Here is a 15,693-nt window from a genome sequence, read left to right as displayed (position 1 = left end):
AATCAATAATCAATTAATCCTAGTCTTAATTTTTGGTGTCCAACATGACTTGGTTTCTAGGAGTAAATAAGCCTAATTAATTTCTGTATAGGACCGAAATGAATGATGTTCGAAAACTGAACCACGGCAATGGTACTTGTACAACGACGTACAACCCTTTCTACGCAATTTTCAACTCATCACCTTAATTTTAGGGTAATGGAAGGTGTATTTAGTTTATTTTCTCATTGCTTTATTTGCTTGTAATTTAAGTTGAATCTATAAACGAGCTACACCACCAACTCTAATTAAATGCAATTATGTAACTAATACTATAGCTTTCCAAGTTTGAATGAGAAATTGTAGATAAGAGTTTTATTAGTATTGACTAATGGCTAATAAGTGAGTGGTCCAATTTAGTTAATAAAGTGAAGACTTAATTTCAGGCCTCTAATGCATCTATTCACCAAAATTTATCGACTTACATCAGATTTATTGCATCCCTATGCCACAGTCTTGATTTTAGATTCTTACACAACTGCAATTATCAAATTGATGGTAGTCCCAATAATTCAATCTCTTAATTTTTGTCTGCACAAATTGGTAGCAGAAATAGACAAAATATGTTATCCCCATGTGGAATAATACAATTTCGATGTATATATAAACCAAGGAAAGTGGGCTTCAGGCGCAAGTGGCAAAAGATTTGTAGCAACCCTCTTAAAAAATGGATTGTGTTTTGCAGAAGCCATGTGATCTTCCTTAACTTCGACCGTATGTAATAGATTTAGATGTAATTTAGCTACAGATAGATATAGATTAGTAGCATCTTCAAACGTTTAAAAATAATTTAGGAAAATGTAACAAAATTTTTATTAACGTATCGATTTCTACAGCCAATTGATTTTGAATCACATGGCATGCATCTAATTTCTAACACTCAAAAAATCATTAGTTGATAATATAAAGGAGCTCGACTTCGATCTCTACCATACTCTAGAAGCACTCTTGATGAAAGTTGCTGAAGCTTTAGCAACTTCTTTGAGTGGTTTGTCTGTGAATCGGATCAAATTGTACACAAATCCACCCAACATTGCTCCAAATATCGGGCCAACTATATATATCCAAAGAGCTGTATACTTGTGCAAAATCAAAGCAGGTCCAATTGTTCTTGCAGGATTCAATGAACCTCCAGAAATCGGCCTACACCAATAAGTAACATTGTTAACATTTGAGTTATATGTTAGTCACCTAAATACCTTACGAGTTACGTACCCAGCAATAAGAACACCGATTAGTAGAGTCATTCCAATTGCAATTCCTGCCATTTCTCCAATCTGAAAATTAAATTTAAATATATACAAAAATTAGATAAAAACAGTTAGTTATGTACTAAATTTATTTAGCTAAGAATGAATTCTTACAGCTCTGTTGTCCGTGGCAACGCCAGAAATGACGAACATCAAGAGAAACGATGCGATAAACTCCATCGCAAGGGATTGTGAGGTGGATCCCGTTGGTGTAGTGTTAAAGAAAGATTGATCATCCACATCTAGCAAAAGGTACACTGTCCCACTTGCAAGAATTGCACCCAACAATTGTGCCATTATATACAACGGTACCTACGAAACCCTCTATTTTTAAAAAACAAACATATCGAGATCTTAAGTTATATGTCACATATCCTTTACACAAAACTGTGGGATATTAGTAGAATCAATCAAATTTGATCAGATCCAAGCAGAGGGACAAAATTTGGTACCTGTTTAAGAGGGAATTGACGAAAAATGGCCATAGTAATAGTGACGGCCGGGTTGAAATGGGCGCCAGATATATGACCAACCGAATATATCATGACCATAACAACCACTCCAAATGCCAAGCAGGAAATGTGATTGTACCATGGATTTTATTATGAGCAACTGCACCACACCCTATAAATATCAAGAAATATGTCCCAACTGCCTCTGCAATAACCTGATTTCCACATTAAATTAGTAGCATTGTTATTCTATGAATTTATATATATAAATATAAATATAAATAACCTCGTACTTTTTGAATCATAACAACAACAGTAGCTGAGGTGCAGAAGGAAGGTCCATCATCCTCAACATTTAAACTTTTCCCATATGGTCCCTCGGTTGATCGAACACCGCCCTCTTCAAGCCCATCTATATTTCGGTCATGGGCATCCATTTTTTATGATTTTTCTCCAATTTCAATTTTTTTCCTTTTTTTCTTTTTTATTAAAATATATGGGTTAGGTTTTATTGGAAAACCATAAGAAAAAAGAAAGAACGTGAAAAGAGTTTGCAGTGAGAAGTTAAATTAATAGTGTGGTGTAATCGAACAAAGCGGAGATGCGTGTATGGTTATGCTGATTTGAAGAATGGCTAAGGTTAGTGTTTTTGCTAACTTATTTTGTGGTCAGTATTTCTACATATAGTAATGCTCGAATATACTGTGATTAGTATCACTATTGGATAATATTTTTCCTACCAATTTTTAATGTTTTTTACTCAGTATAATTATATTTCGGTAAAAAAATGTCTGAAAGTAGTATTTATGTAACGACCCGCCCATCTAGGGTACAATAAATGCGGCGATCGTTAGCTAGGCGGACTTAAATGCATCAAAGATCATAGGCCAGAGTTCCATTTAAAAAAAAGGGATTTAACCAAAACATTTAATGAACAAATAAGAAGAAGAATAATGCCTTAGCACAGAAATCCAACCAAAAAGGCTATCACAATAAATGCTTATCAAGGTTTTCCAAAATATTCTCAACTGTTCCATATCCAAAAATTCCCACGAAATAAAAGTATTCCTTCCAACCAAAAGATCACAAGTTTTCATAATATAGCGGAAGCGACCAAGAAAGAAGTGAGGCTATGTATGGAGACACAACGACACTTTAAGTACCAACTGATCATCTTATTATTTCCTACTCAACACCGCCGCCCGCTCGCCACCGCTCAACCTGCACATAGGGGAAAACACATGCAGGGCTGAGTACTTATAATCATACTCAGTGGGCTCATTGCCGAAAACAGTTTTATCAACAGTAGTAATTATCATGCCATTTTCAAGTGTCCATCGGGGTTTTAACTTTAGAAAGACCCGAGGCACCAACATATATTCTTTCTCAAATATCACGGTCGCGCAACCATTTTTCTCATCGACGTTTACCATATCCTCATTCTACATGACAAGGACTGCGGCCGCAATCCAGGTCACTAGACCGGCCGACCCGTACGCCAGCACTCGGTCTAACATTGGTGTACACTAACCCAAGTAGAGTTTGCGGCTCTACAAGGATCCGAATTCGATTAAATCAATAGTGGCATAGCCACGAGGGATAGGCACGACAAAACAAATCAAGGCATGATAACACATATCTCATTCTCATCAATATCAGTTTAGGACAATGTCCTTATTTTAAAAGAAAGCCCACCTCGTCGGCTTATCTCGAAAGTATTCTCTTCTCCTCGTTTATCACGCTGAGAGCGCGAAGTATCACCTTTAAATTAGGCGTATCATAAATCAGTTTCAAACATTGATTTCAAATCATGCATGTCTCCCATATTTCCCTTTTTCCCATCGATTATTTTCAAAATCATCAATCAAAATCAAAGTATGATTATCATATCGTTTTTATTCAAATAACAACTCCAAAATCACCATTAAATCGTGTCACGCATGAGTGTCCCACACACACAACACACGCACTCGATCACAACACATGTGCACGCCGACCGAGGCGTGCACACACACACACACACGGTCTCGCACACACACACTCACATACATGAATCCCAAAATTCACCGATTAATTTCCCCTTCACTCGATCTATATGCATGTGGAAACAAGAACACCGATTGATCGGTAGAAGAAGAGGAGATCAATAATTAAAGTACCTTTTCCAAAAGAACGAACGGTAGAAACAAGGAATTAGTCTTGATTCTTCAATAATCTCTTGAATTTCACTTGAATTCTTCTCAATTGATGAAGAAATTTTGTAGAAAAGTTGAAGAAAATATGGAGAGAGTGGGGGAGAAGTGGGGAACGGTTTTCAAGAGTGGGGCGATTTTTGTAGCTAGGGTTTTGATTTTTCTCTCCTCTTATATTTATAGAGTGCCAAATAATAATATCTCTAATTAAATAAATCAAGATTTGGAGAAGATTTGGTGGAGGAGTGGTTGAAGTGGCGTGATTTTCTAAGAGAAATAAGGGGGTTTCGAATTTCTTGGCTATTTAATTAGCCTATAATTTAAATTAAAATATTTCACGGAGTAGAATAATATATCACGGAGCAAGAAAAATAATAAAATCCCCTCCAATAAAAGGAAAATAGGCGTGTATTTTTCCTCTTCCAACAAGGAATAAATTCAAATCCTAATTTAATTAGGATATGGCAAGATCTTCTTAGATTTGGCAAGATATGGTAAGATATTCTAGCATATTTATATTTATTCATGGAATAGAATAAATAAGGGATCAAATAATATAATAATAAAATCCCTTCTCCCATAATATAAGAGATTTTCGAAAATCTCCTTAAATAAAATCATAGGGGCCGAAAATCCCACCAACAAATAAGGAAAAATCGGACTTTGGATTTAATTTGGATAATTCTCCCAAACAAATAATTAAATCCAAGAAAAATAGGATTTATTCTCCAAATAAAAAATGATGGCCGAAAATTCCACATGATTTAATAATGCTCCTATTAAATTCTCACTCATCCCTTAGGAAAATAATTCACCCATAATTATATTTCTCCGCGTCAAATATTCACACCCAATCAATCATTTCTTCACTTTCTCTTCTTTTTCTCAACGCATTGACCTTTCAATGGCCACGTCATATTTTTCCCATCTTTGACTATTCAATAGCCACGTCAACATTTCAACAAGTTGCTATTCAACTCAATCTCAATTCTCATACGCAATTAGGTCACAAAGGCACTATGCAATTAATTACTCATCAAATAATCCACATATCATAACATTTAAGGCATTTAATGCAAAAATTTTATAACCCAAAAATTAGAATTTAAAAAAGTGGGGCGTTACAATTTACTTCCCAAATAGTGTTGTTTATTACGCAATATTGGGTTCATATACTAACGGTATTAAATTAATTATGTTTGCATCCAAAGTAAATCGTGATAAAAAGCCCAATCATTGGAAAACCACTAGTCCACAAAAACATATTGGGTTTGGGTGAAGCCCATATTATATTAGGCCTTTTAATAGCCCACGCCCATTAATTAGTTGTAATTCGCCAGTCCTATTACTGAGGAGAGAACACTCAAAAAACAAAATTCCTCCCAAATATAATAAAATAATATAGCAACAAACATCAAAATTTGGAAATAGAAACACGGATGCAATTAGACATTTTTTACCTGATCAAGGAAAATCTATAGAAATATAACAATATCACACATCTGTATAAAAAAAACTTAAATCACTATATAAGTTTCATAAACCAACTCATCTATAGCCAATTGATTTTTGGATAAAATCTTATGGATCCTATCATATCAAAACGTACTCAAATGGAGTATATTTTACCACGAACTAAAGACTGGTATATCTGGATAGGTGTAGGGAAATTGTAGCTAGTCATACACTCCTATATAGGATTAACTCTGAATGGAATGGACAAGAATAAATTTGCAGGTCCACATACATATATTGTGAGTTTAATTCACTGTGTTAATTAATTGAGATGAAATGTAAGAAGCCAAAATCACATGAGCACAGGTAATATAATGTAACCACTCCCACCCAATCTTGTCAGAAATAATGGATAAGAAGTGCAGAAAAAAAATGAAGAAATCCAAATTCCTCAAACTGGACCTACACCCAGTTTTGAACTTAAATGATCACTCTATTTCTAGCCACATGTTTATGTGTGCTGGACCATCTGCCTAGTCAATCTCAAGCCCATATTCCTCTGTTTCACATAAACCCGTTTCATCTTTACTTACACACGTGTACCGTTGGGATCTTGTTACATATAGTACTACCAAACAGGAGAACTCATCCCAAAATACGGGCCTAGCTATTTGTTCAATAAACCCAAAATGAATTCTCTCACCCGATGTGGGACATTGAGTGTGTAACTGATTATATACAATTTGAACAGGTTTCTTCTTTTGGGAATAGAAGATGGAGCATGTACAATTTTATGTGAGTTAAGTAACATGGAAATACCGTTAACATAAAAGAATGAGAGAATGAATTAATTTGTCATGATTGAAGAAGGATTAGATGAGCTATAATGGAAGCCCATAAAAACATAGGCTCTCCTTTAGGTAGAAACCAAAAATAGCTAAAAAGGAAAATGAAAAAAAATAAAAAGGAACAAAGTGCAAGAGGACCCATGGAAACAGTGAAAGATGCATATACCAAAATGTGAATGAAAGTTGTATTGTCATAAGATGGATTTGCAAAAGCAACTCATTTTTTTCTGTATAAAATGGTCCCAACCCATTGCTGGCCCCCTCTAACCAGACCATGTCCGTTGTTCACCCTACACTGACCATGACCTCTTTACATATACATCTATATATACAGATGTGAATGTGTGGCTGTGTGTGTTTTGTCTCTGTGGAGCTTTTACATCTTCTTGTTTGCATGCACTTGTTCCAGCTCGTGCTTGATGTGAATGAGCCGAGTCGAGTCGCATGCCTTTATCATTCTATTTTGGTCGTGCTTTGTTGGTCGGGTTGGCCGAACAGGTTTTATTTCACTCACCATGACTTAATAACTTGTTAATTTGTCTAAGCTCAGATTAATACACTGTCATTTCATCCAGAGTGGAAATTAAAAAGGTGTTGTTTAATTTATTGAATTTTCTTGGTCAAATTAAACTACTACTTGCATGAAATACTAATGCTGTCTTTGAAAAATTCATTGTAATAGTAATTTTTTTATCGAGTAGAATTAAATTATGTGTAGGAAAATGGGATCCCATGCAAGACTTTGATAGATCATGTCAAAATAATTGATGGAAACAATAAGAAGAATGTAGAAATTTAATGTGACTGTGAGACATGTAACCAAGGAAAGTGGTTAGTTTCGGCTAGCTTTGTAAATTTTGTGAGGGTCCATTTTTTTCTTTTTTTCCCCTTTATATATAGAGAATCCATAGACTTTGTGACAAAGTTTGCCTTCAAACACAGTCCCTACACCAGCTTGGAATACTATCCCTTCAATAATTCATAAATCCAAAAATTCTTTAATATATATACTATATAGTTCCTAACAAACCAAGAAAGACCCTAAAAACTCACAGGAACATGGTATGAATATGTCCATGTCACGACCAACTATACCATGTTGTGTCCATGCGCATTGTAACCATTATTAACTTCACAATTTCTTGCAAAACTTTGTGAATTTTTGTGAGGTTATAATTAGAGTGATTTTTTTCTTGAATGTGGTAGATTTATATGCATATAATGAAATAGCGTGATGAATGCGAATGTGACTGAAAAGGAAAAACGAATCTAGATGGATATGCATATCCATAGCATTTATCTTTTTGGTCCAAATTATTGCGAGAGAAAGTGATTTTGATTGATTAGTGATTGGTCACTTACCTTAACGTACGAACCATTTCTAAACTATTATGTTTGGACTAACTCAATCTATTTTACTATTTTAGACCAAATACTAAGAACCAACTTATAATTAGTCTATTTTTAATTTCTTATTAGCAGTCTGCAAATGGTCTATACGTCACTAGCAATGCCTTATGCATATGCTTATGTCCATATCTGTATTAGTGAATTAATTAACCTAGCTAGATTATTAGATTATGATTGATCCCTTAAGCCAAGCCCAATACCCAAAAGTCTACACAAATATACATTTATGGGCTCTTATGCAAAGGTCAATTGTGGAAAAAGGAAAGACTGTAACACCATAGTAACAAGTAACAACCATGTATAAAATAACTCCGTTTTAATTTATCAATGAACACAAAAGTCTGGAAGAGAATATTGATAGTACGTATGAAAGCAAAAGGAGAAGCATGAAAACAAGGGTATCAAGACAAGAAAATAGCATAGCAGTGAAGTTCCTTGTCATATAGCCACATTTATACTCTCTCCTCCCCACTAATTACTAATACTAGTTACTTGAGTTGCATTTCTTTTCTTTCCATGCCACCCAACCTAATTTGAGTCAGTTTGAATTTTTGACAAAACAATTCGGTGAAATGTAATTCTCCTTATATCATGTTAAGTTTGAGAATGAATAATTATTTTTTAAATCCTAAAACAGTAATTCATGATACTATTATTTCTTACTTCCTCCGTCCCAAATAATTTTACCCATTATTCCATTTTAGTCCGTCCCACATAATTTTACTCATTTCACTTTTACAACTTTTGGTAGTGGACCTCATATTCCACTAACTCATTCCTACTCACATTTTATTATAAAACCAATACTTTAAAAGTAGGACTCATATCCCACCAACTTTTACAACTCACTTTCTATTACATTTCTTAAAACTCGTGCCAAGTCAAACTGTGTAAAATTATGTGGGACGGAGGGAGTATATCCTATTAAAAGTAACAGAGTTTCATTTTTGTGATTTTTCAAAAGAACAAATATTTTTCTATACTTTATTCTCTATCTAACACATTGGATAACAATGCATAAAATTATATCCAGAAAAAAATAATTATGAAAATACCATTATAAAACTATTCTATATTTTGATAACATAAGAAAAAAATATTAATTGTCTATTTTTGTTTTAAATATCATATGAGATACTAAAGTGACGTGATGATGGAATATTTTAATGAGAGAAAAGAATTTATAAGTATGTATAATATTGAAAGAAGTTGCGAACTACAACTCCCTTTTATATTTGATTGCGTGCAAAATCAAACCTTGATAGGCTCTCTCGAAGGCGTTCATAGTAGAGCGTGCACAGCAATCGAGAATTGGCGCGTGAGTTTGGGAAACAGGCCACGTGAGGCAGCCCCAACGACCAATCGCTCTCTTCCGGAGTATGTTGGTTTCCTCGCAATCGATCTTCCTCAAATACCCCTCCCTCTATTTGGCCTCAACCCCTGCAATTATTGGACCTCGTGTGGTCAAAAGCGACAATTTGGTTTCCCCATGACCCATCCGCGCATTCGCGCCCTTTGCCCATTTTTATTTACGAGATGGGTGCACCTGTTCCCCTTCAATACGACATCGCATTGCCCTAGTTCAGGTCGTTTTGGGAATTAGGGATTTCCATTTTGATTTTCGCCACATTTCTCACTATTTTCCATGTTAACTTCTTCTTTTTTCAATTGGTCGGATTATTCTATTTTCCTTCCCTTCCTTCCCATTTTTTTTGGGCCCTTATTTAAAAAGTTGCAAAGATTTTTTCTCTTGATGAGTAGATTGATAGTACATGCAACTGCTAGACATGATAAGATTGGTAGTCAACTTGTGATCTTAGGATGATTCCAATTTACATTTAAAAGATGTTACGTCTACTACAACTTAATACATGCACTCATATTTATTGTAGTACTACTATACTATACATCTCACCCTCTATCAATATCATCCACGGAATTAAAGAAACGAAACGAAACAATTACAACCTTTAGCCGGGTGCAATAACAACTATCAAGATAGTGATAATATCTTCCCCCACTTGAATCATTTTACCACTTCGGCTAAGGACAATATAATAGTTGCAATAAAATACTTGAGGGTATTTATAAGGTGTGTTAGGAGGGATAAAATTGTTCCCTTCTTATTAGAGTAAATATTCCTATCTCCAACTTCTAAAGTGATGCTTGTCAATTTTCTCACACACTATATAACACATTAGGAAAAAAAGTTTGGCCACATGATGCCCTTCCCATGTTTTTATAGTCTTCAAAATCTTTTGAAATATCCATGCACCACATGCAATATACATACGTGCCTACATATCGAACGCAACACGTGTCATGTCCAGGGGCCGAGTTGAGGAGAGCTCATGTGTTCCAAAAAAATTTACCTTGTAATTTTATATTCTTGTGGAAGTTTATGTTTTAAGCCTTCTTAATAGTAATAGTTTCCCAAAATTAAGGTCCATGGAATCTATATTTGTGACGATATATATATGTATGGACCAGGTAATAAGTAGGCACTAACCTTACAAGGATTGAAGAATCAATATTAGAGAGGATGGGTAATGGGTTGTGCCATGTTCAATGAATTCATGTGGGGAATCACGTGCAAGTATTTTTCAAGACATAAAAGGAGGGTTTGAAATGTGGAACCACAACCGCCCTAGCATGGATGGTATTTATATAGGCTAGGATTGTGATTTGTGGGCGCATCATTTTTTATCTCTCTTTCTAAAAGCTCAAAGCATACCTCCTTTTGACTCGCTTATCTTCCTACCTTCTCTTATTATCCCTTATCAAAGAATCCTAACCCACTTTTCTCTTCAAAAGTTTCAATGTATAGTGATCTCTCAAATGGGCCCTAGTTAAAAATACATTGACATAACATACCCCTTTCTTCATTTCTGAAGAAGTGTTCGCAATCGTCCGAAAATATACTTTGAAAGTGAAGAGATTTACGACATGATAGGAATCTTTGTCTAACTATTGTCTACTTTTTCAACTTGTTTAACAATTGATTCGATACTTCAATAATAATTTTGATAAAACGAATTAAATGCATAAAAATAAAATGCAATAAAATTAACCTTCCAATCTACATTTAATATATAAGAAATATTCTAAATCCATGCTTTCAAATTTATTGAAATGCATTATGTTTCATTTAAATTTACAAAATTAAGTTAGATTTTTTAATACTCTGTATGCCAAGATCCATCATTACCTATATTGTATGCGAAATCATTCAACAACTCAAGATTTATCTAGTTTCATTCTTATTTAATGTCAAAATTTTCAAATTTCTATACTTGTAGTATATATTCCCTAAACTCCCCCAATGAAATATTCTACTTATATAAATATTACTCGTAGACTCGTAGTAATTTCTTAGTAATTTCTTAATTATGAATCTGAGAGAGAATGTATTCCACTTTGGAGAACTTGCTAAATTGACTGCAATGTGCTTAGTGTAACAATCGTAGTGATAGAATCTTTATACTACTACATAGTAGTATTGAAGCACAAATTTCTAAAACATACAAAAATAGAACATTTATTCAAGGAAAAAGAAGTATGCATGACGCACCGAGTGCATTTTATTTGCATATGATAAAAATTCAAATGTTTGATAATTGATCTAGCTAGAAGAAATTTACATTAATTGTCAAGAAAGCAACAAAAACGAATACAATCACCACAAAATTCAATAATCAACACAAAGAGCAGAAAGCGTGGAGCAAAGAGGAATATAAAATATACTAGTATATTAGATGATGAAAAGATTAATACTACTAATAATTAATTTAATCCTAAATTTTGGCTCCTTGATTGCCTCAGCAATGTCCCCCATCCACAAGTATTAGCCCACTTTATTTTTCATCATCCATGGACTTTTTGTTGTCTGAAACTGGAGCCACCATCCTCATCATCAGGGACTCATATTATCTAAAATCAAATACCTACTACAACTTTCTCCAAGTTTCTGGGAATTGAAGAAGCACAGATCTTCTCTCTCTTCTTCTACTCACTCAAAGCTCCAACCTTGAAAATCGTTGCTATCCATATGAGTGATATCATGCCCTCGACCTATTCTCACTTTGATTTACTTCATAGGCCAAGAATAATATAATAGACGAGTGTGATTGGTAACGCGATCAACATTCCGAAAATAACCCTGAAATTAGCATCACAAGATATAGTATAAAATCGTTAATTATGATTTTATATTTATGTTTTGTAAATAAATAGATATATTTGCTTACGCAGTGCTGAGAATTTGCGGATGGACGTTGTATTCTTTAGCGAAAACAAATGGAACAATGCCTTGTGGAAGCGCAGCCTGTCACAAAATTAGAATATATTTTAAATTTATTATTTCAGCTACTCTTGCAACCACTATTTATATATCCAATTAAAGGTGTTTAATTGATCACAAGATTCTCGTGCGTGTACCTGCACAATTGCGATGTGTAGAAGGGTGCCACGTAGGCCGACGGCGATGGAGGCGGCGGCCATCACCGCCGGGCCGGTGAGAAACCTCACCGCCATCGCGAAGGTAGCAACGGAGTTGCCACATGCGATGATCTTCGGTTGAAGGGCCATAAACAGACCTATTTAGTAGACATAAATTAGACAAAGGCTTTAATATCAATGAAATTCCTAACTCAAATTTAATTTAATAATTAATTTGTGTAGCTGTCACCTCATTTATTGTATGATGCTAAATTTCAAATGTGTGTAGATAACATTTGATATTGGAGAATGAATGGATGGACAAAATTTGTCCATGAATAATTGAATGTGAATGTGAATGTGATGAGCAAGCAAACTCACCCAAACTAAACATAGCCATTCCTAGACCAGCATCTGAGAGAATATGGATCGACCCATCTACAATTGCAGGCATTTTCACATTCCACCTGAGATCAAGCATGGAAATAATCAATTAACATAAACCAGATAAAAATTGGACACATGATTAGAATATTAGAACAGAGGATGTCGTGTTTAATTACCTAAAAGAGACTAACGACCAAATTAGGCCAATGAGGCTGGAGTAGGTGTTGGGGTTTCGGATAAGCTTGCGCCAAACCATGATCAAGATAAGGCGCGTCATCACACTGGCCGGAGGCATGTGTTTTACGCCTCCGCCGCCGAGTACGCTACCGGCATTCACCTCCATCTCCGCCGGCACTGCGGCACCTTCCTTTTCTTTCTCCTCGTCGCCGCTGAAGGTGAAGTTCTCCCGCCCTCCCTCGCCACTTTGCGGAGCACCTTCTTTGCCAAAAAAAATTATACTAATGAATATCGTGACGCAATCTTTAAATTTTGTTGCATTTAAAAAATAAAAAGTTTCACACCTTTGGTGTCCCCATTTTGGGGATTATCAGTAACCATGAGGCGGATTTCCTTGGCGCCAGGATCGGACCGCCCGGATTGTTCGGAGTCTGGACCGCCGAACACGTGTAGCCCAGCGGCGTCAGACACCGGGGACGCGCTTGAGCTCCACACAAACATGTGGAGCTCTTTTGCGTCGTGGTTGGCCTTACCACTACTAGTTTGTTGCGATTGAGTTTGAGTTTGATTTTGAGGATGCGTCAGTGCCTTTGCGCTGCCTTTTGGCAGCGCGGAGGCGATTTCGGGATTGGGAGCCGGGTAGGAAGTGGGCGCCGGCTGCGGCGGGAAGTAGCCGAATCTCGGAGAATTGATGAGGCCGCCGGGAGCCGCGTTCTCTTCGAAATTCGACGGGCGCGGCGTGGGCCCCCTCGACGACTGAACGGAATACAAATCCGCAATGTTGAAATTCGACATTCTACCGGTGTCGGAGTTTCCGAAATTCGACAATCTCCCCATCCCCATCATCGAGTAGAAATCGGAGTGGTTAAAATTGGAGCCCCTCGGCGTCGGATTTCTAGACGAGCTGAGGCTGTAAATCTCAGCGCCGGTGAGATTGGACGGCCGCGGAGTGATCCCGGAGAAGGAGCGGCGCGAGGCGTTGGATTTTCTGACGGTGACGTGGAGCTTGCCGTCGTTGCCGATCTCAGCGTCGGTCTCCAAAAAATCCTGGCCGTCCAAGGAGATGACGTCGGATTCGACCTTGAAGGAGACGATGGAGGCGGCGGTCTCGGGGAACTGCTCGGAGATGAGCATCTTGGCGGCGCGGAACTCGAAGAGGAAGAGGAGGAGGGTGTACCAGATGATGCATTGGAGGACGATGAGCTGGACCATGAGCGTGCCGGCGTAGGCGCCGTACATGGCGATGAGGAGGGGGATGCCCATGACGAGGGTGTTGGGGAGGGTGGAGAGGGAGAAGATGGTGATGGACCACTCCAGGGTCCCGTTTTTGGTGAGGTTGGCCCACGCGGCCAGGGCGATCAGCATGATCACTTTCTGCAGGGAGTCGGCCGCGATGAACCGGAAGTTCATCGCGTAGATGTCGTTGGTGGAGATGAAGTGGAAGGAGAGGAGGGGGACGGCGAACACGGCCACGAAGCGGTTGATGCCGGAGCATTGGTCAGGGGTGAAGATCTTCCACCATTTCACGGACCCGTAGGCGAGGATCATGGCTACGTAGAGTGGAACCATGGCGGTTAGGACCACGTACAGGTCGTGCCAGGTTATCATTTTTTTTTTCTTTTTTTTTTTGGAAACGGTTATAGACTGTTACTGAGAGAGGAGAGAGAGAGATTGGGGGAGAAAGGGGGTGAGGTATAGGACTGTGGTTGAGTAGATATGGTGGGTATTTATAGGGGGAATTGGAATAGCAATTTTTTTTTATTCAAAATTGATTTGGCTATAAAGAATTGGGACCACTTTTGCTTAAGTTAAGTGTATTTGTAGTATAATTCAGATTGTAACTTTGATCTTAATGCTGAAAATTTGTTTAATTATGGCCAGTGATACAGATAGTGTTAAGTTTGAGGCTAATGTTCAGCTATTTTATAATGTGATTGTGACTGAGATTTGTGTACTATTTAAACTGAAGGTAACAAATATGTTGAGTAATGCGTCAAAATTTTCTTGTAATGGTCAATTATTTTATAACAAGATTAGTGCGATTATGATTGAGCTTTGTGTACCATTTTGAAATGAAGATTCACAAGTCGAACAAAAATATTAATTTTGCAGTTTTATAACAAGATTTGTGTGATTATACTTAGTTTTGTGTACCATTTTAAAATGAAGATTCACAACTCCAACCAATATGTAAAAATCTTCGTATTGAGATGAGCAAGTGACCAAGCTCATGTGTCAATCAAGAAAATGGTGTTATAAAAGGATTGAGAAACTGCTGCAAACTTGACATTGCTGAGTATGATTAAATGATTTCTGAAAGTTTATATCGCAGAATAGATAAATTAAAATTGAAGCTACATATTGTATTAAAATTTGTAGAAAGTTGATGTTATTGAGCAATTAATTAACTTTTTTCTTATCCGATCTCGCATTTTGCTTCTATATATTTTAGGTTACTGAAATTTATAGAGCTTTCCTCATCTCCCTTTTTTTTGCTTCTTGTATCAGATTTTCTGTATTAGTGTAAATTATTTTTTTAGAAGAAGGAAAGATAGTATAAATGAAGGTTAGTGAAATCAAAGGATTATGCAGTGTACGAAATGGTTATCAGCATCAAACAAGTTTCTATACTAACGCAATTTCAATTAATTATTTTGATATAATTTTCCGGATATATGCTAAAATTGTATATTGTTTATTAATGATCGTTGAACTATTATTTGAAGTGCTAGACTCTAGATAATGAAGATAGATATGATTATGTGAAAACCGTGATGGTGATTTAATAATGTCTTTACCTGATTAGCAAATAGCTGATATATCTATGAAGTGAAATTGGATTCTTGTATTCCGTCATATGAGTTTAAGCAAATGAAGACGTGGGTTGTTTAAAGAATCTCACTCGAATAAATTTTGTTTCACATCAAACAGTTTCTTGTCTAGGAAAATAAGATATATGCACCAAATATCTAAGTCGAATATTATTGATTCTAAAAGTACTTAATCTCCTTAACTTAGGGTCAAGACAGATCCTCTCTTTTATTAG

The 15,693-nt window shown here is 36.2% G+C and overlaps 1 protein-coding gene and 1 pseudogene across 3 annotated transcripts; both read right to left on the bottom strand.

The window, feature by feature from the left end:
- Positions 1-828: 828 nt before the first annotated feature.
- On the bottom strand, positions 829-4,066 carry LOC125186207 (putative aquaporin NIP-type; annotated as a pseudogene). Its single transcript, XR_016130875.1, has 7 exons — positions 3,901-4,066; positions 3,437-3,502; positions 2,035-2,962; positions 1,742-1,956; positions 1,404-1,601; positions 1,255-1,316; positions 829-1,182 (listed from the first exon to the last, which is right to left on the bottom strand). The product of XR_016130875.1 is annotated as a putative aquaporin NIP-type (transcript).
- Positions 4,067-11,203: 7,137 nt separating this feature from the next.
- LOC125189117 (auxin efflux carrier component 7-like) lies at positions 11,204-14,354 on the bottom strand. 2 transcript variants are annotated; one of them, XM_048086333.2, is made up of 6 exons: positions 12,992-14,354; positions 12,647-12,908; positions 12,465-12,550; positions 12,084-12,241; positions 11,894-11,970; positions 11,204-11,805 (listed from the first exon to the last, which is right to left on the bottom strand). In XM_048086333.2, the coding sequence occupies exons 1-6, from the start codon at positions 14,253-14,255 to the stop codon at positions 11,739-11,741; spliced, it is 1,914 nt and encodes a 637-aa protein (XP_047942290.1). In that variant the 5' UTR covers positions 14,256-14,354; the 3' UTR covers positions 11,204-11,738. The 2 variants fall into 2 exon arrangements, with proteins under 2 accessions (XP_047942290.1, XP_047942291.1); XM_048086334.2 differs by having other exon boundaries at positions 12,647-12,905.
- Between the last annotated feature and the right edge of the window lie 1,339 nt (positions 14,355-15,693).

Source organism: Salvia hispanica, chromosome 5, assembly GCF_029641045.1.
Source record: "Salvia hispanica isolate PSC_SH4W2 chromosome 5, Shi_PSC_v1, whole genome shotgun sequence".
Lineage (NCBI taxonomy): Eukaryota > Viridiplantae > Streptophyta > Magnoliopsida > Lamiales > Lamiaceae > Salvia > Salvia hispanica.
The sequence above is the reverse complement of the archived record's forward strand: the minus strand, read 5'-3'. Positions and strand labels throughout refer to the sequence as shown.